General features: G+C 43.9%; 1 protein-coding gene across 2 annotated transcripts in view; it reads left to right on the top strand.

Moving 5' to 3' along the window:
- The window catches only part of MYO16 (myosin XVI), a 616,506-nt gene that overhangs the window by 99,030 nt on the left and 490,853 nt on the right, over positions 1–26,623 (top strand). The window contains exon 1 of one of the 2 annotated variants that reach the window (XM_058742979.1): positions 21,415–21,941. The exons of the other annotated variant lie outside the window; for it this stretch is intronic. Within the exon in view, the coding sequence (XP_058598962.1) occupies positions 21,914–21,941 (28 nt within the window). The 5' untranslated portion in view covers positions 21,415–21,913. Of the gene's footprint in view, positions 1–21,414; positions 21,942–26,623 lie in introns of those variants that run through there. 2 annotated transcript variants of the gene reach the window in all.

The raw sequence follows: 26,623 nt of genomic DNA, 5'->3' as shown, positions 1-26,623 counted from the left end.
GTAAGGGCGTAACGTACACGCTTACTCTTGGGTGGTGCCAGATGGAGGCCTTTATGTTAATGTACCCGATTTCCTTCCTAACATTTGCCTGCTTCAGTCATTTCCTCTCTTTGACTCCCTTTTTTTCTTTTTATTATTATTATTAAGGAGGCTCCATGCTCAACGTGGGGCTTGAACCCATGACATTGACATCAAGAGTGATAAGCTCTACTGACAGAGCCAGCCAGGTGCCCCCGCCTCCCTTTTAATGATTATGCTGTGCTAGAATTTATTTTTCTTGAGACTGTTGCCCAAAATGTTTGGGCATGTGAGTGCTTTGTGGGGAGGAGCACTCTTCCGTGATTTTTGTGATCCCTGTGGATGCTGGTGCGTCTGGTGGCACGGACAGATCCGGCCCTGGTTTGGGGACAGAGGTGTCCTCAGGAAGGTGTCTGACATGCCTGGGGAGATGCCGATGGGAGTGGTCTGGGAAGAAGTCCTGTGAGTGTTCCCTTTCTGCTGCAGTCACCCTGCGGCTCCCAGTAAATCCTCGTCTGTATCTTGGATTCCCTTTGGCTTCTGTATTGTTGGATGTGGCAGAGGCTCTGCGAAGCAAACGGCAGGAGCTAAGCACAGGGACCGGGGACCTTGAGGTTGAGGAGAGAGCACGGAGCTGGGCATGGTTAACAAAGGAGAGTTTGCCTTTTTTTAGGTGTTTATTTTTGAGAGAGAGAGAAGAGTGGGGGGGGGGGGCAAGTATGTGCCTGTGCACAGGCAGGGGAGGGGCAGGAGATAGAGAAGCTGGAGCAGGCTCTATGCCATCAGTGTAGAGCCTGATAAGGGGCTTGATCCCACATACCGTGAGATCATGACCTGAGCTGGAATCAAGAGCCGGACACTTGGGGCATCTGGGTGGCTCAGTCGGTTGGGACTCCTGATTTTGGCTCAGGTCATGATCTCACAGTTTGTGAGTTTGAGTCCATTGTGGGGCTCTGTACTGACAGGGTGGAGCCTGCTTGGGATTGTCTTTCTCCCTTTCTCTCTGCCCCTTCCCCTTTCTCTCTTTCTCTCTCAAAATGAATAAACTTAAAAACAAAAAAAATTGTCAAACGCTTAACTGACGGAGCCACCCAGGTGCCCCAGGAGCGTCTGCCTTTTCTTTCTTTTAATCTTTTTTCTTTTTTAACTTTTGAGAGAGAGAGAGGGACAGAGCGTGAGGAGGAGGGGAGGGCAGAGAGAGAGACAGGAGACACAGAAGCTGAAGGAGGCTCCAGGCTCCGAGCTGTCAACACAGACCCCGACGTGGGGCTCGGACTCACGGACCGCTAGACCATGACCTGAGCCGAAGTCAGATGCCTAACCGACTGAGCCACCCAGGCTCCCCTGCCTTTTCTTTCACCTTGACTGTATGAGAGTATTGTTTTCCCCTTCTGGATAAACAAAGGTCTGCTGCAAGTTCATTTCCAGATGCTTCGGTAAAAAATTAAGTTTAATAAAGAGATGATAGGAAAGCCTTCAGTGACACAAAAGCCGTATGTATGGAATGATGAATTCTTACACGAACTTTAAAAATTAAAAATACTCATTAGGTATTGCATATATCATTTGTAAAATGATGTCATATCTTCTGTCTAAATTTGAAAGAAGTGCCACTTCAGTGATCAAGAAGTCCATAGAATTTAGCTATCCGTGAGTAAGAAAAAATCAGCATAAAATGTAAGGAGACACTGCTGTAGGAATATCTGATAGTCTTCTAGTTTCCAAGACTGGCTGCTGAACCTTGACTTTTGTCTCCACCTGCATGAGATCACAAAAAAAGAGACCAAGGAAGAAAGAAAGGGGGGGGGGCGGAAAAAAAAGACCTTGAAAAAGCACCTATTCAATGAATCAAATTAATCATTTAAAAAATTCCAAGTTGGAAGTCACACTGAAACAAATGAGAAAGGAATTAATTTGGAACCACCAGAAAAATGACACAGAGCCAGTACTGGCTTCCGTTCAATTTAAAATCGGAACAACTTTTATGTTCTGCCATCTGCCTCACCAAGAGCCCTATAAAATTTGAATACTACAGACTTTAGAGATTCCCATATGAGGACAGCTTTTTGAAGGCTCTTTAAAGAACACAAAACCATGGGGCGCCTGGGTGGCGCAGTCGGTTAAGCGTCCGACTTCAGCCAGGTCACGATCTCGCGGTCCGTGAGTTCGAGCCCCGCGTCAGGCTCCGGGCTGACGGCTCGGAGCCTGGAGCCTGTTTCCGATTCTGTGTCTCCCTCTCTCTCTGACCCTCCCCCGTTCATGCTCTGTCTCTCTCTGTCCCGAAAATAAATAAAAAACGTTGAAAAAAAAAAAATTTTAAAGAACACAAAACCAGGATCAATAATGTTGGTGTTTGTCCGGGAATTGAGTTAGTAATTAGTGATTACTGAAGAGATGAGTTGCGTCTGTGATTGAGGGACTCAGACCTTGCATTAGAAGGTCTGTCGTCTACAAAACCTCACAGAATCCCAGCAAAGGGTCTTCTGTTCCATGTAACAGATGAGTAAATGGAGGCCCAGAGAAGGCAGGGACCTGGGGCGTATTCCTCTCCCTTGCAAGTGGAGGAGAACCGCAATGGAAGCCTCCAAGTCCAAACTTGTGGTTTGAGGCGTAACAATGACTCAACAAAATAGACAAGAGGCATGACCCAGAAATTAACCGTGCCTGCCCAATGTTCACCTTCTGGTTGTAAATGAAGGTGAGCTAGATAGAAAGCAGGTGATATGTGCCGATAAAGTGCGTGCTTTACTTTTCCCGAACACGCAGGCATATGTGTACATCTTTGTGGAGATTGTAATCAACTGCAAGCTTTAGTTCACGGATAAGTTGTAACCATTATAATGGCTACATTTCCCATTCAGTTGCTTCTGCAGAGGCTTCCACAGATGGTCGTTGGGGCTTACACATCTTACGGTCCTGTGTCTTACGCATGGCCTGGTCAAGAAGTGAATGAGTGTCTAAAGAGAGAGGAATCTTCAAGAAGACAAAAGAAAACAGGGATAAGGTGCCGAGAAAAGGTGCCAGGAAAACAAGTGGTAATATGCTTGAATCAAGGGTTTACTGGAGCTGATTATTATACATTTTTTTAAATATTTGTTTATGCTTGAGAGAGAGAAAGAGAGAGAGGGAGAGAGAGCATGAGTGGGGGAGGGACAGAGTAAGAGAGGGACACAGAATCTGAAGCAGATTCCAGGCTCCCAGCTGTCAGCACAGAGCCTGACGCAGGGCTCGAACTCCCACACTGTGAGATCGTGACCTGAGCTGAAGTCGGACGCTTAACCGACGGAGCCACCCAGGCGCCCCTGGAGCTGATCATTGTAATAAAAGATTCTACATGTGATGGCGTATTTGGGCAATCGACACTAATGAGAAGGGTCTAGTTCTTATCTGCACACTCTTGACAGATGAATGCCTTCATTTTTCAGAATTCAAATTCACTGTGTACTGATTTAATATTTAATGTGTGCCATGTGCCTAGGTTAAAATGTCCAATAAGACATGGTTCTTGCCCACGAGGAGTGCAGGGAAGACGTACAATAAGTGGGACAGTACGATAGATGCTAAGATCCCATGTACGTCACATACAGAGCAGCTCAGAGGAAGAAGCACCGGCTGGTGTGAGGCAGTGACCTTGGCTGGGTGAGAACAGAGGTGGTGGGGGCTGAGCCCGGATGGGCTCTTTGTCTAATTACGCGCTCACTCCTGCTTTTCAGGCTGTGGGCAATGTCATGTAGGTCATCAGCAGTGGCACCTGTCTCGTGTTCTTGCGTCTCTGTTTGTAGACCATGTCTTCCCTGTCGAATGAGCCTAGAAACCAAGAAAGGTTAGTTCTTCTTTGAGCGAGGTCTTGAAATTCAACCAGGATGCAATGTGTGAGCCAGGATGAGGACAGGGGTTATTCCAAGGCAGACTCTGAATCAAGAAATAGAACTGCCCGTCTGAAAGTGAGAGTGTGTGTAGATCATTGAGCCCCAGATGAAAGGAACAAGAAGTCACCTTGACTGAAGTTCTAAAGTAATTTTCCAGCTTGGAAAGGTGGGGTTCATTGTGAACATATGTAAATGTCGAGAAAGCACTTGAGACACATTGTCTGAGGATGGCTAAAGTTCAATTAGATTTGAGGAAGATGTGAAAATACTTGTTTTCAGCTTTTTCTAGATATAGCAGGACACATTTTGGTGTCTGGGAAAATCTACATAACCTTTCTGGATTTGACATTCTGCCTGTAGAAACGTTGAGAGTGTGTGAATGAGGGATTGCATCCAAATGTGCCCTCGTTTCTGGATATGCTTGAGACATTCTCAAATTCGTCTTCACTCCTTCCCTCTTTTTAATTCCTGACACCCAATTAGCATGTCTGCTGATCATGCTCATGTAAGTTAGCTTTACTGTGTAACAAAACATCCTTAAAACTTAACATCACGACAGACGAGGAAGGAACAGTTCCCAACTCATTCCATGTGGCCAGTGTTTCCCTGATACTGAAACCAGACAAAGCTGTTCCCAGAAAATGATGCACAGGTGCCTTTTGTGAATATAAAAAGAAAAGGATTCTTCAATAAAATACTCATAAACCAAATCCAGAAACATATAAAAGGATTATACAGCATGACCGAGTGGAATGTATCCCAGGAATGCAAGGTTGGTTTAACATGTGCAAGTCAATCAAGGTAATGCATCATATTAATGGAAAAGAAGACAAAAACTACAAGATCATCTCAATAGACCTAGAAAAAAACCATGTGACAAAATCCAACAGTCTTTCAGGATGCATCACTTAATAAACTGGGAATAGAAGGAAAGTTGCTCAATTTGATAAACTGCATCCATGAAGAACCCACACCTTAAATGACATGTAATAGTGAAAGAGTGAAAGGTTTATTCCTAAGATTAGGAACAAGACAAGGATGTCTGCTCTCATCATTTCAATTCAGCAACGAACTGGAGGGTCTAGCCAGGGAAATACGGCGAGAAAAATGAAATAAGGATTGAGATTGCAAAGGAAGCAGTAACATGATCTGTTGTAAGGTAATATGATCTTGCATACAGAAAGTCCTAGGGACCCCCCTCCCCTACCACACAAATGTAAGTAATAAACGAATTCTGCAGTTTTACAGAATACAAGATCAGTACACAAAACTCCGTTGTATTTCTATTAACTAGTAATGAACAACCTGATAATGAATTTAAGAAAATAATTCCACTTAAAAATAGCATCAGGAAGAATAAAATACTTAGGAATGCATTTAACAAAAGAAATGCAATGTTTGTGCCTATAATGCTATAAAGAGTTGTTAAGAGAAATTAAAGAAGCCCTAGGTAAATGGAAATGCACTGCACGTTTATGGATTGAAAGACTTAATGTTGGAAAGATGGCAGTGTTCCCCAAACTGGTCTACAGATTAAATACAATTCTGGGGCCCCTGGGTGGCTTAAGGGTCCAACTCTTGATTTCAGCTCAGGTCCTGATCTCACGATTTGAGATCGAGCCCCAATTTGAGCTCGGCACTGACAGCGCGGAGCTTGGTTGGCATTCTCTCTTTCCCTCTCTCTCTTTCTGCTCCTCTTCTGCTCACACGCTCTCTCTCTCAAAATAAATAAATATTAAAAAAACAATAAATAAATAAATAAATAATCCAATTCTTATTGAAATTATACCTGGTCTTTTTGGGGGCCCCTGGATGGCTCAGTCATGACTTCGGTCTGGGTCATGATCTCATGGTTTGTGGGTTTGAGCCCTGCATTGACCTCCACAGTAATGGTGTGGAGCCTGCTTGGTGTTCCCTCTCTCTCTCTCTCTCTCTCTCTCTCTCTCTCTCTGCCCCTTACCCCACTCTCTCTCTCTCTCTCTCAAAATAAATAAATAAACTTAAAAATAAAATGAGATAAAATTACAGGTGGTGTTTTTCAATTAACGATCTAAACTTGAACTCAATATGTAAGTACAAGGAATACATAGAGCCAAAACCATTTTTTTTAAATTTTTTTAAATGTTTATTTATTTTTGAGAGAGAGAGAGACAGAGCATGAGCAGGGGAGGGGCAGAGGGAGGGGCAGAGAGAGGGAGACACAGAATCCGAAGCAGCTCCAGGCTCTGAGCTGTCAGCACAGAGCCCGATGCGGGGCTCGAACTCACAGACCGCGAGATCATGACCTGAGCCGAAGTCGGACGCTGCACCGACTGAGCCACCCAGGCGCCCCAAAAACCATCTTGAAGAAGAACCAAATTATAGGATTGATGCTTCCCAGTTTCAAAATTACCACAAAACTACAGCAATCAAGACAGCGTGGTGCTGGCATAAGGTTAGATATAGAGATAAATGTAATAGAATTAAGAGTCTAAAAATAAACCCTTACCTTTGTGATCAATCAATTTTTGACAAGGTGATCAAGACCATTTGATGGGAATTTGTAGGCTTTTCAGCAAATGACACCAGGACGACAGAATATCCCTATGCAGAGACATGAAGTTGAGCTTGTCCTTCATAAAATACATAAAAATGAACTTAAACTGGATCGTAGACCTAAGTGTAAGAGCTACGACTATAACATTTTTAGCAGGAAGCACGGGAGTAAATCTTTTTTTTTTTAAATAGAAAAGTTTATTTATTTTGAGAGAGAGCATGTGCGTGTGTGTGAATGCATGCGTGAGTCGGGGAGGTACAGACAGAAAGGGAGAGAAAGAATCCAAAGCAGGCTCTGCACTGCCAGTGGGGCTCGCTCTCATGAACCATGAGATCATGACCTGAGCGGAAATCAAGAGTCGGAGGCTTAACCGACTGAGCCACCCAAGTGCCCCAGTAAATCCTTTTTTTTTAATTAAAAAAAAATTTAATGTTTATTTTTGAGAAAGAGAAAGGGACAGAATGTGAGCAGGGGAGCGGCAGAAAGAGGGAATCACAGAATCCGAAGCAGGCTCCAGGCTCCGAGCTGTCAGCACAGAGCCTGATGCGGGACTCGAACCCCCGAACCGTGAGATCATGACCTTAGCTGAAGTTGGATGCTTAACCGACGGAGCCACCCAGGTGCCTCCTTTTTTTTTTTTTTTTTAATACAGGAAAAATAAAGTTTAATTTCTTTTCTCCCCAAGCTTACCAAGGTATAAGTGACAAATAAAGTTGTGTATATTTAAGGTGTACGGTGGGTTGACTTGATTCATGCAAACATTGTGAAGTGGGCACCACACCAAGCTTAGCACTATATCCATCACCTCACAGGGGTATCTTTTCCGTGTGTTTATTTATTTTGGTGAGAACGGTTAAGACTTACACTTAGGGAATTTCAAGTGTATTATAGGGTGTTATTGACTGCCGTCACCATGCTGGACATCTGATCCCCAGATCCTATTCATCTCACAACTTAAAGCCTGTGCCCTTCGATGAAGATCTCCTCATTTCCCCCTCCCCTTGGCAACTGCCAACCTACTTTCTGCTTCTGGGGTTGCAGTGTTTAGATTCACATAAGAATGAGATCGTAGACTACTAGTCTCCCCGTGGCTGGCTTGCATAGGAGTCAACATCTATGACCTTGGATTAGGCGATGAGTTCTTAGATATGACACCAAAATCACGAGTGGAAAAAAAAGGGTAAACTACATCACAGTTAATATGTATGGGGTAGGAAGGATACCTTTAAGACAATGAAAATAAAACCCACAGGATGGGAGAAGATGTTTGAAAATTATGTATCTAATGAGAGACTTTTTTTCCAGAATATATACTCTTATAACTCCACAATAAAAAGACAATAAATAACCCAGTTAAAAAATGGGCAAAGAGCTTAAATAGGCATTTCTCCAAATAAGATACACAGATGACCAATAAGCACATGAAAAGATGCTTAACATCGTTAATAATTAAGGATATGCAACTCAAAAACTACAGTGACATGCACTGCATATGCACTAGGGTAGTTACAATAAAAAGGGCAGACAATCAGACAATAACCCGTTTTTGTGAGGAGGTGAGGAAATCGGAAGTCTGGTATGCTGCTGATAGCATTATAAAATGGTGCATGCATTTTGGAAAAATGGTTTGGTAGCTGTGCAAAGTTGTAACTACAAAGTTATCACATGGCCCAGAAATGCCATCGCTGGATATATAGCATGAGAACTTAAAACATATCTCCACACAGAAACCTCTACATAAGTATTCGTAGCAGCATTATTTATAATGGCAAAAAAAGTGAAAACAACCCAAATATCCATCATTTGAAATAGATCAACAAAATGTGGTATATCCATATGATATAATATTAATTCTACCATAAAGAAGAACGAAGTATTGATCTGTGCTACAAAACGTTTGAACCTTGAACACATTACACTAAGTGAAAGAAGCCAGACACGGAGGTCACATATGGTTTTGATTCCATTTATGAAAAGTCCAGAATTGGCAAATCTAAAGAGACGGAAAGTAGATGAGTGGTTGCCAGAGGCATTCAGGTTATTCTAGGTTTAGTTTCCCAAACAACCTGACTTAACGATTATCTACCTCCTTACTACAAAATCTATTGTTACACAAATAAAGCACGAACTTCCCTCTTTCCTGAGCTGACTGTACCTTTCTGCAATCCCGACTTCCTTATCCATTTTCTTTGCTCAGCTCAACTCCATCCCCTTCTATCCCAAATTAGAATGAGTCACTCTGTCTTCAGGGCTCCCATAGCACAGCATGAAGCACTTATTTGGCATAAACAATTGTGCCAGATTTAGCTAACGACGTTCATGCATACCCTCCTTTCCCCAAGACACTGTAGGTCCCTTGAGGATGGGACCCATGCATTTTTGTTGGTCATCTTGTCCAAATTAGCCTCTAGGGAAGGGGTTTTGTGCCCAGTGGTCTTTCAATGACTGTTACTAAATTGAGTATTTGAAGAGTAACGTGTTCAAATGAAAATTGAATATGTAATAGACATTAAGGAGAAAGTCTGTTCCCTTTCTCAATATCTTATGCCCAAGTAACAAAGCCGATTAGCAGGCATTCGGAACCAAATGAAATGTTTTGAACTAAGTGCAATCCTAATTTGTCTTGTGAATTCTAATATCTTCGCTGTTACTGTATGTGCTTTTGGTATTTGCGAAAACAGTGGACTGTCCCTGTGCCATTTTCTCTTTTAGTTGCCCCTTAGCCTGTTGGTGATGGGGCATAGGATGATACTAACTCGGAATCGGTCCTCAGGCAGCTGGTTTGGTTTTTTCCCTTTGTGTGTAAACCAGTCTCTGAGTGAGTTAAACTGAAGATTCTTCTCCTTGCCCCTAAGGGAACTGTGAAGGTTTTTAGTGCAGGATCTGAATTCCTTCCTTACTACTCTAAGCCATTTAAATGCCATATTATTTTAGGAACTTTTTTTTGTTTTTGAGAAATGTATCAGAATCTATCAGTAACTCAGTGTGAGAGACCAAAGGCAGAGGAGAAAGCTGTTAGAACCTAATCAGTTCTCTCCTTACAGTTGGATGCAGGGGCCCCAGGAGAGCGTCAGAGCAAAGATAAAGAATGGCCTAAGTAGACGTTTATTATTAATGAAAACACCACCATTACTGTATCCTAACTATACCAGGTACACATTGTTTATTATTAGTGTGTTGATCAAACAACCATGTGCTAGGCAGGGAGGATTCAAAGACAAACTAAGGCCAGGTTTGCATTCGTAGGTTAGTGCAGGAAATATAGGAAATGGAAGACTTACAGTGTACAAAATGTATGATCTAATAGAAGCAGAGCAAACTAGCTGAGTAGAAGGGAGATACCTCTCCCTGCTCACATCTTTCCTGCTGTATATTATTTTCCTCCTCTTTTTGTGCATGTGCTATCTCCATTTCTGGCATCAGTGCTAAGGCTTCCCCCCCGCTCCTCAGATTTTTCTCTCCCTGGTGATCTTCTCACACCCGAGGCTTTCATACCTGTGATTCATAAGAAGTACAGTTGATCCTTATAGGACACAGGGGTGGAGGGGCGCCGACCTCCCCCCCACAGAGTTGAAAATCTGTGTATAACTTTCGACTGCCCCAAACTTGACTACTCACAGCCTACTGTTGACCGGAAGCCTTGGCAGTAACGTAAACAGTCGATCAACACATATTTTGTATGCTGTGTATCATATACTGTGTTCTTATGGTAAAGAAAGCCAGGGAACAAGAAAATGGTAAAGAAAATCATAAGGAAGAAGAAATACTTTACATTGCTGTGCTGCAAATCTTCCCTGTGTAAGTGCACGCGGCAGATCAAGCCCAGGTTATTCAGGGTCCGCTGTACATATCTGGTCTTTCTCCCTGTTTCTGCGACAGAGCCCCTAAAACCCTTGGAATTTCCTAAGTGGTGAGAGCCAGGAAGATGTCCTTTGTTGCGTTTATTAGGTGGCTTTTGGAAGGCACCTGTGGTGGGGCCGGTTGCCAGGAGAACCAACCATGTGATTGGAGGGTTGTACCTTTCAGTCCCACTGTCACCTGAGGAGAGGGGAGGGGGCGGGCTGTTTCAATCAGCCGCCTTTGGGCAGTGATTTAATCAATTATGCATATAGAAGGAAGCCTCTATAAAAACCCAAAAGGACAGCGCTCAGAGAGCTTCTGAGTTGGGGACGCTGGTGCGCTCCGTTGGAGAGGGCTTGGAAGCTCCTCGCCTCTTTCTCATACCTGGTCCTACACGTCTCTCCCATCTGGCCTTTCTTGAGTTCTGTCCCCTCACAGTGAATTGGTGATCTTACAAGTACTGTGTTTCTCTGAGTTTTGTGAGCAGCTATATAGCAAATGAAGGAGGGGATTGTTGGAAGCTCTGACTTATAGCCAGTGGGTCAGAAGTACAGGCAAGAGTTACAGGGACTGGTGACTGGCATCCGAAGTGGGGCAGGGGAGGGGGAAGAAGCAGTCTTGAGGGACTCAGCCCTTAACCTGTGGATCTTACACTGTCTCCAAGTGGACCGTGTCAGAGTTGGGTTGAGTTGAGTTGAATGGTGTAGGATGCCTGTTGGTCTCCAGAGAGTTGTTTGGTGTTGTATGAGAAGCACACCCCACACCCCCCACATTGGAATGGGTCCAGGAACCCAAAGAGTATCTATCAACTATGGATTTCAAGTGCCCGTTGTCAATCCATTGCCTCCTAAGAGCTACGTAGACCAAATAACCCACTTTCTGCTAGAACGTTTCCCTAACATTCAAGAAGGAACCCTAACTCACTGTCTCTAAGCTGAGCTCTTGATGTCCGTAACCCCCCACCCTGGTCCTCAGTGCCCTGGGTGGTCTGGTCGTCTGCAGTCTCTCAAACCCTGATGATGAATTGCCCCCAAATTCTGTAAAATCTGCTTCCTCAATAGATTAGAGACTGCCTCGTTTCCTCCTTTTTATTTTATTTATTAAGTATGAATCTAAAGAATTCAGAAAAGCATATCATTTCGTTTTCTCTGTCTGAGAGGTGGTCACAGGCAGCGTCTCTATCTGTCCCCCGGCTCTACCACAGGACCCGCCACCCTGCCTCGCAGTATGGACGCCATAAAAACAGTTACTAATGGCTAAGTAAAAGAAGGAGTGAATGGAGACCAAAACCCAGCAGCAGCACAGGCCCTGTGCATGGCAGAGGCACTGTAATTATTGGTTGAATTGACAAACAGTGGTTTTACAAGGATTGAAGGACAAGACATTTTTTTAGCTTTATTTACTTATTTTTTCAGAGACAGAGGCAGCTGAGCAGGGGAGGGGCAGAGAGACAGGGAGACAGAGAATCCCAAGCAGGCTCCACGCTGCCCGTGCAGAGCCCAGCGAGGGGCTCGAACTCACGAACTGTGAGGTGACGACCTGAGTTGAGATCAAGAATAGGATGCTTAACCCACTGAGCCTCCCGGGCGCCCCAGTGAAGGAGAGGACCTTTTGAACACCTCCTGTATGTACTTTGTATTCTACTGGGGACATTACTTAGACTTTTCAGCCGCACAGAATCCCGTATTGCCTTTCCCCAAACCACCCCTTGCTTTTCTGCTCCTCTGTCCCACCGATGACCTCACCAAGCAAATGGGGCACCACTCCTTTTCTCCCTTCTGCCTCTCCCCTCCCGCCCTGGCAGGCTCACAGTCATTGCTTCCTTCCTGAGAATTTGTCCCGGCTGCCTTGTCCCCACCGCCACGGCTCTCTTTCTAGGCCTCACGATGTCTGGCTTGGACTTTTGTCACAGCTTTTAATTTACTTCCCTTCTGCCCGTCCTGTCTCCCTGGGAGCTCTCCTTCACAGAGTCTCACGATTTAACCCATTTGTTTAAAATCTGCTAACCACTCTCCATCAACTTCAAGAAGGGTCTCAACTGGGTCAGGGATCCCTTTGGAAAGCTGTGGGCCCTCTGGCAAGAGTCTGTGGAAGGCTGTGGGATTCGAGATTAAATAAAGATGGCCGAGATGATGAAGCATTTTGTGGCCACATGCAGCATCCGTAGTAATGTGCTCTTGTCTGTCTCTTCAGGTTCAACTCTAACCCCTTCTTAAGCCTCAGTGCCCATGTCCCCGAAATCCAGCTGGCGTATAGGAGTCTTGATGCGCTGTGCCTTTGCTTTGTGCCCTGTCCTGGAAACCATCTTTTCTTACCTCTTGTGAGCACCATTCTTCCTGAATGACACTTACCGCTTAGCTTCCATGACACTGTGTTTATAGTTTGCTTTTGCATTGCCCGTATTCTATTATAATTGCCAGTTTACCATGCTAGGAAATCACTCTTAAGGGCAGTGACTAGTCTGCGTTTATAAGTATATGCATCTGCGTAAATCTGTGGAGCCTGTCGGCCAGTGGTTGTCGAAACGATAAATGTAAAATGAACTACCTTTGTTTTATACCCCCTTGGAAATCTCTTTTGCTATATATACCTCTTGCTGCTGTGTTTGGAATTATGTTACTTTTTGTGATCCTTAAAAACATTTTAGATGTAATTTTGATACGGTAAAAAGCATGGATCTTACGGCTCAAAGCTTCGTATATCTTTATATCTCTCTATATTTATATTTGTGTCAAAACATGCCTGATCAAAATATGAAACCTTTCCATCATTCTGCAATAGTCCACTTTTAAAACTTCTGTCCTCACAAATTAGTTTTACATGGTCTTGAACTTCATGTAAATGAAGAGTTATGCATTTGACACCCTCAAAATACCCTGTCAGGTTCATGTGAGACTTTTATTTTGGTGATATTTCTTCGCGCCCATGGCATTACATCCCACCTTAAACCACTTAATTAACACCTCCATATTGGGGTCTAGAGATGTGTATCAACATCCTCCGTGCTCTGAAAATAATTCTATAATATTAACTGCCTGCCTATGATTGCTAGCAGCTATACTATGTTAAATTGAAAGAAAGGTCTATTAAAGTTGTTATGGCTTAGCTACTTTATATGAATTTAAAATTCCCTACCTCTCTGCCTCTTAAATCCTGTATATAAAAATGTATCCCTCTTCCCTCTAGTGAGTCCTACTACTTATCTGTAGATCTTTTCTTAACACTTCCCTTCCGTTTGTGCTCATGGTTGACTGACCCTGCACACCGCAGTGCTGCTGTGATGGATATGCTGGGGCTTAAGAGTAAACATCATTGTATTAGCATCATATTAGCATTTTGAGAGAAAGCCCACATAGGACATAAATAATCCATAATGGGATGCAGAAGCAGAAGGTATGGCCCTCGTAAGTAACTATAGTTCACCCAGGCAAAGAACCAAGGGGTGGGGGACAGAGAAAGGGGAGGTGATTCACCCATGTTTGATCCCCAATTGCTTGTTTTCTACCTTCTGTTCCCCACCTTCTTGCCTTCTTCACCTTTTCCTTCTCTGTAGGTCCTTTCTATGGGCAGCTTCCCTCACTCTCTCTTCTCTCTCTATTAGGTACATAATAGGTAGGGCTGAGTTAATCAAACAAAGGAGGTTGGTGGTGTGAAAGGCAGTAAGGAACGTTCCACACGGAAGAAGTATGTGCTCAGGTTTGAGAGTCTCTGATGCGCTCTAGAATCTGAAAGGAAGTCTTGATCCCCAAGCTTTGAAAGAGGGTGTGACTTATACTGTGGCCTGAGCGTCTTGGTGGGCCATCATGTGCTCTCGTTGTTGTGTGATTTTGGACATCTTGCTTAGTCTTTGTGACTCAGTTTCTTCTTTTGTTCAAAAAAAGAAAAAGACAATAGTACCTACTCTGGAGGTCGGTTATGAAGATTAGGTAACTTGGTACGTGATAGTGATGAGAATAGTGCCTGCTACATGCTAAGCACATTTTAATTGCTGTACGAAATTAAGCCTTCAGAAGAAATTTGAAGTCACTTCCTAAAACTGTTCACCGAGAAGCTTATTCATGATTTACTTATTCTGTACGACTGATTTGAATATTTATTCTGGAAGTGCTAAAGGGAACGACACTGTGTGTATTTATATTTTTGACTACCTGGGTTTCAGGACGATTCTGATATCTGGGACCCAAGCCACCCTGAAGGCAACAGGGGAGGGGTGAAAAACAGGGGGAGGAATAATTCGGGTGACTGTTTCTGGCGCCCCTGACTCTCTTCTGATGACATTTCTAGGAGCAGAACTTGTGGAGTTTGGGCTCCTAGAGATCATTGTAGAATTGGTGACGGGAGGTCAGTGAAAATGGCACATTAGATCATATTAAGTCTGCCCTTTCTGAGGATGCTGGGAAAGTCGGAAAAGGAGGGATTATAAAGAAGAAAACAAACTCAGGGAGGGGACTTTGACACAGGTGAAGGGGCTTCTGGTTTGGTTGAAGGATGTGCCGTCTGCTCTCCCCACGCCCCACTACCTTTGCTCCAGCCTCCAGCCCCCCTGCCGTGTGTTCCCTGCACAGGTGCCCATTGAGATGACCTCCCCCCCCCCCCCGCCCTGCTTGTTGTCTCCTGCTGCCATGTCTCCCTCCAGCCAGTGGTGCTCATAAATTGTACCTCTCACCACCCCCTTCCAGCACCCACGTGAAGGAGTAGAATCACCTCACCCCTGTCTCCAGCCTGGACTCTGCTGACTTTCCTGGGTTCACCTGTCACCTGGCCGTTCCAGGAACTTCTCCTGCAGTCACACCCAACTGTTTTGTTTTTTAGTCTGAGCCTGTCTTGAATGTCCCCATGTCACCCTGTCTGCCCACCTCCTTGGCCAGATTTCTTTCCACTCACGCTCGGGTGTCTGATGAGACGCCCCTTCTTCAGGAGTATTATCCAGACCCTCAAGCTTTGGTGATCAGCTTCATAAGACTGTGCATTCAAGATACTGTGCAGAGTCTTTCAATAATTCCTACTTCCTGGTCTACAATCTTGGTAAGCTCCCTAGGGCAGGGTCTAGGCCCTATTTGTAACTGTCACATGCATAGTGCATGCACGTGTTTCCAGGATTGATGGAATTCTGTGAAGCTGAGCCATGTATTTGGTGCCTGGCTCATAACACACATGGAATAAATGTTTATGGAGATGGGGTTTCACTAGTCATGGATGTCTGCACGGCCATACCAAAGGGTGGTGATGTCTTCAGGGCAGATCACATAATAAATGTTTTCAATAATATAAAGATAGCACTAGGTCAGTGAAACTCAGGCATGTACATGTCGTTTGGAAAATAATGGCTGGGAAGGTCCAGTGCCTAGCCAGCCTGTGCATAAGAATTCTGTGTAGTATGTATCATCATCCCCAGTTTTCATCTGAGGAATTTGAACCTCAAAGAGGTAGTGTGACCTTTAGGGAGTGGCAGAGACAGGATTCAGATCTAAGCCTGTTCCCGCAGGTCAGTGTAAGAAGGGGCCACCCACTGGAGGAGCCTTGGTAATAGAAAGGAGGTGCCATCTGCTCTTGGGGCTTCATTTTGCCTGCGGAGTTTTACCTGTGTTTATAGCTTCACTCTGAGAAGTTCCTCCAGTTATCCCTGGGACAGAAAAGTGGGGGGGTGTTGAGAGAGACAGAGAGAGAGAGAGAGAGAGAGAGAGAGAGAATATGTTAACAACTCTTCTCCAGCAAGAAGAAAAGTCTCCAGTTATAACACCCTAAAATATAACAATATATAATATAATATATTATAAGCAAATGAGTCTGGGGTGATTACTCCCCAAATCTCCCCAGAGTTATGCTCTAACTTTACCTTCTAAGGTGTGATTGTATCCTTGGGCATGTTAACCATTAGCCCAAGGCTGACAGTGCTCCTTGACTCGACAGCCCCGACTGAAGGTATGTGGAAGTAGTTATGGAGAGCTGCCCCCATTACTGAAGATGGAAGGAGAGGCTCCAAAGTCAGTTTCCTCAAAATTCATTTCTTATTTTTCAGGAAAATCGAGATAATCTTTTACATCCTCAAAATACTGCCCCGGAATTGTCTCCTTAGTGACAATTGTGAATATGTCTGCCCACCTAGTTGAGCCTCATTACTTAGGCCATCGCTGATCTCTGCAGTTACCTTTGTCGTCATGGAAAGTCCCTTCTGGCTGCCCACCACTTGCAGAAAGCTGTGTACTTCTGCAAATGGATTGAAAAACAAGGCAGAGAATGCTTACTTCCTCTTTTGCACACCTGTACCTGCACACACACACACACACACACACACACACACACACACACACCTACTGCAGTCGTACAGACATTAACACTGTCCGTGTCTCATTTACGGGTAGGGATGCAAACTCGTGTTCACTGTGAAATTTTGGTGAATTAGAGCAATGTCTGAAAGTGGGAGGGTCGTCCTAGATAGTTGCTCCACACACACTGGAGAAGATTTCAAAGTGCTGGTAATGTTCAGGTGAATCCATTTGCAAAGGTTTGCAGGTGTCCTCTCCTAGATAGCTCATTTAATTCATGCTCATTAGAATCCAACGCATTTCATTTTCATTAGGGAGATAGAAATCACAAAGGGAGTGTGAGTAACCAGATACCTCTATGGAACAATTGGAAGTCACATATAGCCTTTGTGTGTGTGTGTGTGTGTGTGTGTGTGTGTGTGTATAAATCGATATATATACATATCCATTTCAGTGCACATATATGCATATATTACTCTATATTGCATTACATAAAGAACATCTTCTCTTTTGTGGAACAATTTTTTAAAAAAAAATTTAAATTTTTAAATTTATTTTTGAGAGAGAGACACAGAGAGTGGGAGAGGGGCAGAGAGAGAGAGAGGAAGACACAGAATCCAAAGCAGCTCCAGGCTCTGAGCTGTCAGCACAGAGCCCAATGCTATGCTCGACCTCACGAACCGTGAGATCATGACTTGAGCCGAAGTCGGGGGCTGAGCTGACTGAGCTACCCAGGTGCTCCAGAACAATTTTAAAATTGCATTCTTTTTTACTTTGCATTGCTCTTCTATGAAAATATTAGTGCTAATACTGATGAATATTTTCCGGCCTTTATATTACATGTTCACATTCAGGCATTAAGCAGTGCTCATCTGGGTTAGCATCCTCAACTGCTCTGCTGTTATAGAAAGGGTGGTCCGTGTTAACCTGTCCTGTCTTTCCAGCCATGCAGATCCAGGTTGTAAATTCCTTCCTCTGTTCCCCCACGATTGCCTGCATCTAAGTTAAGTGTCTGCTTGTTCTGATAGGAGATTTGTGGGACTGTTTGAAGGTGGGGAGCCAGTGATTTAACATACTGGCTGAAATATAGATCAGTCCCAACAGGTGGCAGACTATGCAGAGGGAGCCGGTTAGAAAGGCAGGGGTCGGATCAGTCAGGCAAGGCAGGCTTGATCCTGGCCCCGAGGCATCTGTGGGATGACCAATGAGACCGATTTTCTAGCAAATACTGAGTTTGGTGATGCTCTTTCTTTTTGACAGCTCACGTTTTTCTTTCTCTGCACTCTTCAGAAAAAGCCCCCTTAAGTCTTATAGGGCCTCCACTTACTAAACCAGCATTATTCTTAGGAGAGAAGGCGGTGGCTCCCATCTACTAGACTAAAAGCATTCAGTATGCATGACAGGTGATGCTGTAAATTTAATTCCCAGCCATTTTGTGGGGGTTACGTATGGAGCAAAACCTGTGTGTGATTTGTTTCACCAAACCCCAATATTTCTCTGCCCCCACCTATTCCCAGAGCAGAGGCAAAGATGCCTACATCATAGAGCTTGAATTTGAATTACAATTTGCGCATGGATTTATAGCCTCACTTGGCATTTTTATAGTAATTTACTACATACACGAACCCTACATAAACTAATGGTGTTTGTAAACTTGAGTTTTACTCCCATCGTTTGATAAAGTGTGAAACTTACAGGACTATTAGATGTAGAAATTGTTTATCAAAAGACTGGCATAATAGATCTGTCCCAATAGAGGACTAAGCAGAATGCTATCTCACCCGTGAGCTTTCATTAGGAAAACTGTTTTGAAACTGGTGTATTTCACACATCCCACTTTAAAAGATATTTAGTAATAATTTGGATGTAAATTTTAAAAAATAAAAAATAAAATAAAAAAAGATATTTAATAATAAGTGCGTAATTTTCAAATGCTCGTCTGGCACAAGAATCATTCTCCTTTCATATATCTTTTTTTTTGGGGGGGGGCCAGGAAATTATTTGAAAAAAAATCTGGTGTATAATGATGCTAACATTTGAAAGGAAGAAATCATGTGTTTTCATCAGAAATAGTGTGAATAGTGAGCAGCTGTTGGGCGCATAAAAGAGAAAAAAAGAATTTCTCTGTTATTCCAAATTGCTTTTGAAATATTATGTGTGACATTCAAAGAGAACAATGGGTCATTGTGATAATTCTGAAAGATAATGAAATGCTTTGTGAGGGTGTAACTTTTGTGATTGAGAAAAGCAACTTCTTTTAATGTACTTGCTGACCACAGTCGGCAAGAGAATTTACTAATAATGCAGCTAATCCATCGAAGTCTTTCCTAACTACCATCACCATCGCTGATGTTATGTTTACTGTATCAGATCCAAAGAATCCTGAACCTTTCAGTCTGTTCTCCTAACACTAAGTTTGTGCTTCTTAGGGGTGGGCAGAGATCACGAAATATTAACCAGTTGTAAATGACCAGTAGTTTTCTATTTTATAAAAGGAAGTGAAGTGAAGAGAGCCAGAATTATTGTCTGTTTTTATTAATGCCTACATACATTTTTTTTGTTTGCTAATGAAGATAAACATAAAGCTGTATTTCTCTGTGGTTGAACATACTTCCACTAGTGTTTTGAATACAAATATGTGGTTTTCAGAGATAAAAGAGGGGAGAGAACTTCTTAATCTGGGGGAATTATCTATATATCCAGCTCATGCGTAAGAAGCAGATCCCGAGTATTATAATAAAGGTAGAATACATCTCTTAGGGTAGGCTCCTTCAGCTCTAAGTGGATCGTATATTACTCCTTTGGGTCAGAGATCCATGTTTCCCATCTTGTAATTTCTAGCGCACTGCCCTGCGCTGCCCTGCGTGACTGTCTAGATTTCACCAGGTGACAAGCGCTATGAGGGGAGGAACGACACCAGCCTTCCCGGTGTCTCAGTGGACAATGACTTGCCAGATATCTGTGGAATAAATGAAACAGAATCACAAACGCATTTGGTAACAAGCCCCTCAAGTATGGGGAGAGATGTTAGTGTTCACGGGGGATTTTGTTTAGAGTTCTGACTTGAGGGGGTTTTGTGTTCGTTAATAACAGATTTTTGGGCCCCAATCAATCCTAGTTTCAATAACATATTTTCTTTGCCAAGCACACACCATGCTTTATCTGAGTCTCCTACATTAATTTTTCCTTTCGAAGAGGAAATGGTGTGATAGAGCTCAGTTGTCTTATGCCGTTTGTCGAGAATGTATTATGTGAAGACATGCAACCTGCAGAAAAGTAAGAAATCTGTATATTTAGGGAAGGTAGGTGGACAACATACCTTTGTGTAAAGGAGGGCGTAGTGATATCTAGGTAGATAGCACCTTCCCCAGCGATGTTGGGCCATTCATACACATAATTCCTGTCTGTGTATATGAAGACTTGTCACGAGGTGAGAGAGAACCTGGCTCTCTGTTGGGTAACAGGCATGCGTGTTCCTGAAACAGACAGGAAATCTTAAATAGTAGGCTGTATCTTCCTTGTATATAAAGGCAATAGTTAATTGTAGAATGAATGAATGAGTGAATGAATGAATGAGAGAATGAATGAAGAATACGTATGACTGGTAACAGTTCAAAATCCTCATTCCAGTTCCCGGGAAAACAAGTTACTATGTCCACTGCAGTCATTCAGTATATGCTGTCGTTTCCTTGTTAATGCTGATGGTAGCCTTTTAGTGCATGCCGACAGTACAAACCAGAATCTCTGTAGATGTTTTTCCGACCTTTGGAACAAAGGTTAGGAATTGTACTTCCCATGTGTCCGTGAGGAAACTGAGGCTCTAGATAAAATAACTTGTTCAAGTTGGTACTTCAGTAAGTGATCGAATCTGGATCTGAACTTGGGTCGTCCTGACCCAGACCTTGAACTTGTTCTTCTAGACATCATACTATTTAAATGGCTGAAACGGGGGTGCCTGGATGGCTCAGTAGGTTAAGCATCCGACTTCGGCTCAGGTCATGATCTCGAGGTTCATGAGTTCAAGCCCTGCGTCGGGCTCTGTGCTGCCAGCTCAGAGCCTGGAGCCTGCTTTGGATTCTGTGTCTCCCTCTCTCTCTCTGCCCCTCCCTCACTTGCACTCTGTCTCTCTCTGTCAAGAATAAATAAACATTAAAAAAAAAATTAATGGCTGGAATGATTTCTCATTGACAACTTAAGTCACGACCCTTTGTTGCATAGGTTTGCATTTTATAATCTTTCTGCTTAATGGAGGTATTTCTCTTAAAGTTTTGCTTAGTAAGGGAATCCCACACCTAAGCTTTTGCCATAAAAGGATGTACACATTTAACCTACTTGTTCATATTTGTCTTTCCAATGCCCTCAAAATCCGAAACACAAATTCTAGACTGTGTCAAATCACCTGCAGAGATCATGATAAAAAGTCTCAATTTGTAAGAACAATTAATTTGCCTCTGTAAGTGACTTAAACATGACCTTCGTCTTCTGCTAACGTGGCTATTGCAGGATAAGCATGTTATTTATTCTTATTGCAGTAATCCTTGAAGACCACATATCTCTTTCTTTCGGATTCCAATTCAGTCAGACTTCGTTCATCCGGTCGTACAGTGATATCCATCACGGTCTGCAGAGGTAGCAGAATCCTAAATTTGTAAAGCTTCGCAAACCAAAAGCTTTTTTGGGGGCTAACTGAAGTTTGACATTCTGCGTGTAGAAAACCGAAAAGATGTGTTGTGAAATGGAATGTCATTTCCTCATTACGAAGAGGCGGACCCTACGACCTCTGATTCTAAGAGGTGGTATTTTGAGGTCCTGCTCTCTGTTTCGTGTTCACACACAGCAACTGGTGGTAACTAAAAATAGTGTGCTGTGCCACCGGCTAGGAATCTGGTCACACTGGGCTCACGGACAATGTGCACGAATAAGATTTAGGATCCCTGGTTGGGTTTCTTGCCTCCAGCCCACTCATCAGCTAGTTTGCTGCCATTTGCAAGCTATTGAAAAGCCATTAACAGGCAGGACCAGGCGAGCCGCACTGCAGCACCTCTGTGCGGGCAGAATGTGGCTGCGTGTGCGCACCAATTAGAGCGGACGATCCCCGGGACTGTGGCACTCGGAGCCCTGTCAATCATCGGCGCTACAATAGCACGTGCAGCAGTGGTGGCCCCAGATCCACCCGGGAGGGGCTTCTCCGAACTCCAGCTGCGGCATGCGAATGAGTTTGAAGCTTTCTGCAGGATCATGGAACAGAGCCTCGGTTCGATAATCCATCCCGGGGTAAACTGTTACCTGAGGAAGGGCTCTGAATAATGCATTGCCTGGGGACTCCAGTTGTAGCCGAAGACAATGCTGGAACCCGGAGCGAGATTGCAGTCTGAGCTGGAAAGATGTCTCACTATCATTTTATCAAGTGCTGTAAGTAAGCTTGACATTTTGCTCATATGGCTGTCTTCTTGAAATATTATTCTGTGCAGGTGCCAGCATCAGGGCTGGTCTTCCGGCATGCCACATGCAGAAGGGGGGCATGGAACGGTGACTTGAAAGATGTGTTACATGCTTGAATGTATTTCCTCTTAATTTCAGGTTCAGAAATTGTTACACTGTGATCCAAATACTGACGGTACAGAAATCTTTAAAACTTGACCTTTTCAGGAAACATACACACAGCAATTAAAAAAAAAAAAACCTAGCAATTCGTGAAAAGGGATTTTTAGGATATTTCTGGGTATCAGCCTATGATAATGCAGTGTTTGCAGAAAAACTTAGTTCATGAATGTAGGGCTAAAACCATTTGGTTACTGTGTTTCTTTCAAATTTTACTGCTTCTTCCTGCTTCAAAGCTCAACTTGTCAGCTTGATCTTTCCCATTATCCTTGACTGTAAACTTTTGTCCTTGCATCGTTTACCTTGGAGTGCTCAGGGACTCGAGTGACATCTGTACCAAATGCTCTGCATGGACGCTAGCATGGTGAAAACAGTTTGTCACTGGCTTTTCTGATGAGTCCACAAAGGCTCTCTTCAATGCCTGATTTTTTTAACGATTTTCTGAGCTAGATAAAAAGCTGCATCTGAACCTTCTCTGGAAGATAATCATGAAGACAGAAACATATTTATAGCAAAAATGGCTTGCCAGACACACATGCTTTCTCTTGTGGCACTTCTGAAAACTTCTGTACATGTATGTCCTCGTCTTAAAGTGACAGATGACATTAGTAGAAAATGGTTTCCTCTTAGGAGGAGGGTTTGGTTGGCAAAGGACATTCATTACATGTTCCATGTAAAGTAACGTTGTTCAAGGGAACACATTTTGAACGGATCTTGAGTTTTGCACTAAAGGACAGTGAAAGATAATGATAACTGAGAAGGAAAAAATCTCTACCTTTCTTTTGTCTTCTGTGGGGGATGTATATAGGAATGAAAAAGAATCTATGATTAATGAGAACAAAAAACGTCTTACTCTTCACCAGACCCCAAAGAGGCATGCGTCTGGCTTGCAGGATAATTTTAGTTCCAAAAGGAATTCATTGATCACCTTGTAAGTTTGAAGATTAACTCTTTCATTGATAGAATTGGGGATGTGCAGCAGCTTTAGGAATTATGAGCATAGTTTTTTTGTTTTAATCCCTGAAATCCTGGGGTTATTGTCTTGGTGAAATATATGTAGGATAGCACTGCATTAGCACAGTGTCATTATTTCTCCTTCCTGTGCCTCTGCAGAGGAAATTCCTTCAACCCTCTGCACCATTTCTACAAGGAACCTGGGTGATCGCCGGGCAGAGTGAACACACCTGGTGGAAGGTAGCCGGGAGAGCTGGGCAGAAGCACAGAGGGACAGAGGGGCATGAACTGGGGCGGTTCCGAGAGCAGTTAGTCACCAAATACAACGTGAAGCTGCCCCTTCCTGCCTTATGTTACTTTTGTTTCAGCTGCATGATTTGAGTTTAGAATTTCAGAAGTGATGATGTCTGGTCAATGGTAGTGACTGGAGTTAATTCTTGCAGCCTAGATGAAATGTAAAATGAAAGAACGGTGAAATGTTTCAAATACCTGGGGAAAACGCTCCTGATGAATTTATCAAAGTAATTGCATACTGCTTACAAAAGATCGGACCACGTCCTATGCTCGGTGTTTGGTAATATCTATAAAATGGAAAAGAAACAGGGAAATGTCAAAAACGGACTGGTATGGTGTGCTAATGGAGGTCAGAAACTATATTTCATTGTGTGCCACTGGTCAAGGGCGCTTCACAATTGGGCTGGATCTTGGAGGATGAAAAGAATATAGAAGGAGAAGTGAGGGGCATACAGAGTCAGAGGGTTTGTCGATAAGGATCATAATCCACAGCTTTGTTGTTGTTCTCAGTGGATCGGGTGTTTCCGTATTGTGTTCCCTTGATCCTCATATTGGGAATGATCTATTGACAAGGTGAATTGGCCTGTGTTCCTCACGTCATCTCTTCCTGGCGTCAGCGTCCACATGCCCGTCTTTTCATTGTGGCCCTGGTTTGTTGCCACGCTGTGCCCGCTTGCAACCAGGTAGCAATGCAGGAAGTGGTCGAATTCCAGGGCAGGAGTAAGAACTTGCGAGAAAGAGTCCCCTGTGGGCCTAGTAAGGGAGCCTTATGTCTGGATGTCGGGAGACCAATCAAGAATGCTTACATGGAACTTTTAACTTCATCTGGGGAAATAGTCATTATTCAGTGTTAAAGCATGTATGTACTGAAGGGTCTAGGGGCACCTGGGGGGCTCAGTCGGTTGAGGGTCTGAATTCGGCACAGGTCATGATCTTACGGTTTGTGAGTTCAAGCCCCACATCAGGCTCGGTGCTGTCTGTGCAGAGGCCACTTTGGATCCTCTGTACCCCTCTTTCTCTGTCCCTCCCCACACGGTCTGTCTGTCTATCTGTCTCTCTCTCTCTCAAAAATAAATAAAAACATTAAAAAAAATACTGAAAGGTCTAAACTCAAATTCTAACAGTGGAAGTCTACCTGATGCAATACTCAGTTTTTATAAGTATAATTGTATATATCATATAATTATTTTAGTTATAATTATTCATATATAAATAGAAAACATAAGTATTAGATATTAATTATGACTATATACTGAATATAATTATTTGTGTAATTAATTATAACTATGGAATTCTCTGTTACTTTTATGAATTAGCCTAAATTGTCTATAGTGGGCATGTTTTATTTTTTAAAAAATTGCTTTTAAGTATATTTATTTTGAGAAAGAGAAAAAGAGAGGGCAAGCAGGGGAGGGGCAGAGAAAGAGGGAGAGAGAGAATCTCAAGCAGACTCTGCGCTGAGGCCCAGTCCCACCAACTGTGAGATCATGACCTGAGCCGAAATCAAGAGTCTGACGCTCACCCAACTGAGCCACCTGGGTGCCCTGGCATGTTTTACTTTCATAGTCGGAAAGAAAACTTTAAGAGCATGTCAGAGAATATATAGAGGAAGAAATCGCTTGGACCCACATCTCCACCCACATTCCTTTCTGAAGGCGTGGGCTCTGGCCTAATTCTGCATGTTCCATAACTCTTATATAGAAGAGTCGAAAACTAGAGTATAAGAATTTCCCATGGAAGCACGATATCGCTGGAAACCTCTGGAGCACCACCACAGAAAGTGCTGATGCTTCCGGGATCTCTGTGGCCAGGAAGTGCGTTTGGACGGGTCTGTCGTGCGATTCTGTCTGAGTCACGCCTGGTGGGTGGCGAGTGAACCCGGCAGGTGCCTCAGTGAGGTGCAGGCAGGAGCGGGAGGGAGGAATGAGAGTTCTGGGCCACATGAAGGCCCGGAGCTGTCCTTGGACTTACTGTTCACCACGGGCACAAGTGTGAGGTCCGCCCTGCTCTGGCCTTTTCAGTGCCTCGGGAACAGGACCTGTGCCTGGCCTGTGTCTCTCCCGGTTTTACTTCTCCGAGTCTGTGGGGCCAGACAGCACTGTTTGCAGTAGGAAGGGAGCGGAAGCTACTTAACATGAATATACTCCAGAACCGTTAGTTCACTCCCGGCACCCAAAGATGAATTCTACAACAAAGGCTGCTATTTTGCATATTAAAAAAAATTCACAATACCAAGGTCACCTTAGTTTTCCTCTCCTCGCTCGTCTTCATAAACGCTCCTTCCACCGAAAGGTCCTCCCTGCTCGTTTTCACTGGTTGTGCCTGCTGTTCAGGTGTTGAGAGCCCCCCTTTCCCCCCCTGCTGCAATGCTGCAAGCCCACCGGCATGCTGGGAGGCTGGTCCCGGGACCGCCTCACCCCCTGGGCGCACCCTGTGCCCAGGTCAGGCCTGTGGTACTCCTTTGGCCTCATCTCCCCCTTGCACTCAAGCAACGCATGCCTAACCCAGCTGAGCCCGGCCTGTGTGTGGGCACACCTAGCTGCTGGATGATCCCTGAAGGCGAGGTTGGGGCGAACGCAGGCTCGTTTCATGTCAGTGTCGGACGGTAACCTCCCCCTCGCTCCTCCCGTGCTGCGCGTGGTTGCTCACACCTAGAAGATCCTTAAATTTCCCGCCCAAGAAAACAGCTGTCAGATGCAACTTGGACATCTTCCCACCGATAAGTCTGTGAAGGTGCTGGTGTGTGAATTTCCCTCTGCCTGCCGTGAGTTGCTGCTCTGTGTGTGTCCAAAGAAAGACACAGTGCTCTAGACCCTACCCGCTCTTGCCTCCCTCCTTCAGTTACCCCTGCTTTCTGCTCCCTTAGTCGCTTCTCCTTGGAAGGTGTTTTGTACATACAGGGCCCAATATACCTACTTTGGGGAATCAGTCCCCCTTGACCTTCCTGGCCGCTAATGCATTTCTTTGCTTTCATGGTCACTCTTGGAAAATTTGACTCTACAGATTGTTCCACTGACCACGCCACTGAATCCATATTAGTTAAACCCTCTTTATGTGGCAAAATCCGGTGGACACTGGTCCTTCCTTATGTCCGTTAATTTCTCACTCCACTTCTGCCTCTTCTTTGACAATTCTTGGGACTTTCTCCTGTTTCAGTGGCAGCTCTTCCTTTGAATCCTTGCGGGCTTCTCTTCTTAGAGCTTGGTCCTGACACTTTGCAAAGTCCCTGGTTGACTCATCCATTC

Source organism: Neofelis nebulosa, chromosome 1 (genome assembly GCF_028018385.1).
Source record: "Neofelis nebulosa isolate mNeoNeb1 chromosome 1, mNeoNeb1.pri, whole genome shotgun sequence".
Classification (NCBI taxonomy): Eukaryota; Metazoa; Chordata; class Mammalia; order Carnivora; family Felidae; genus Neofelis; species Neofelis nebulosa.
This window is presented reverse-complemented; position numbering and strand designations above follow the sequence as displayed.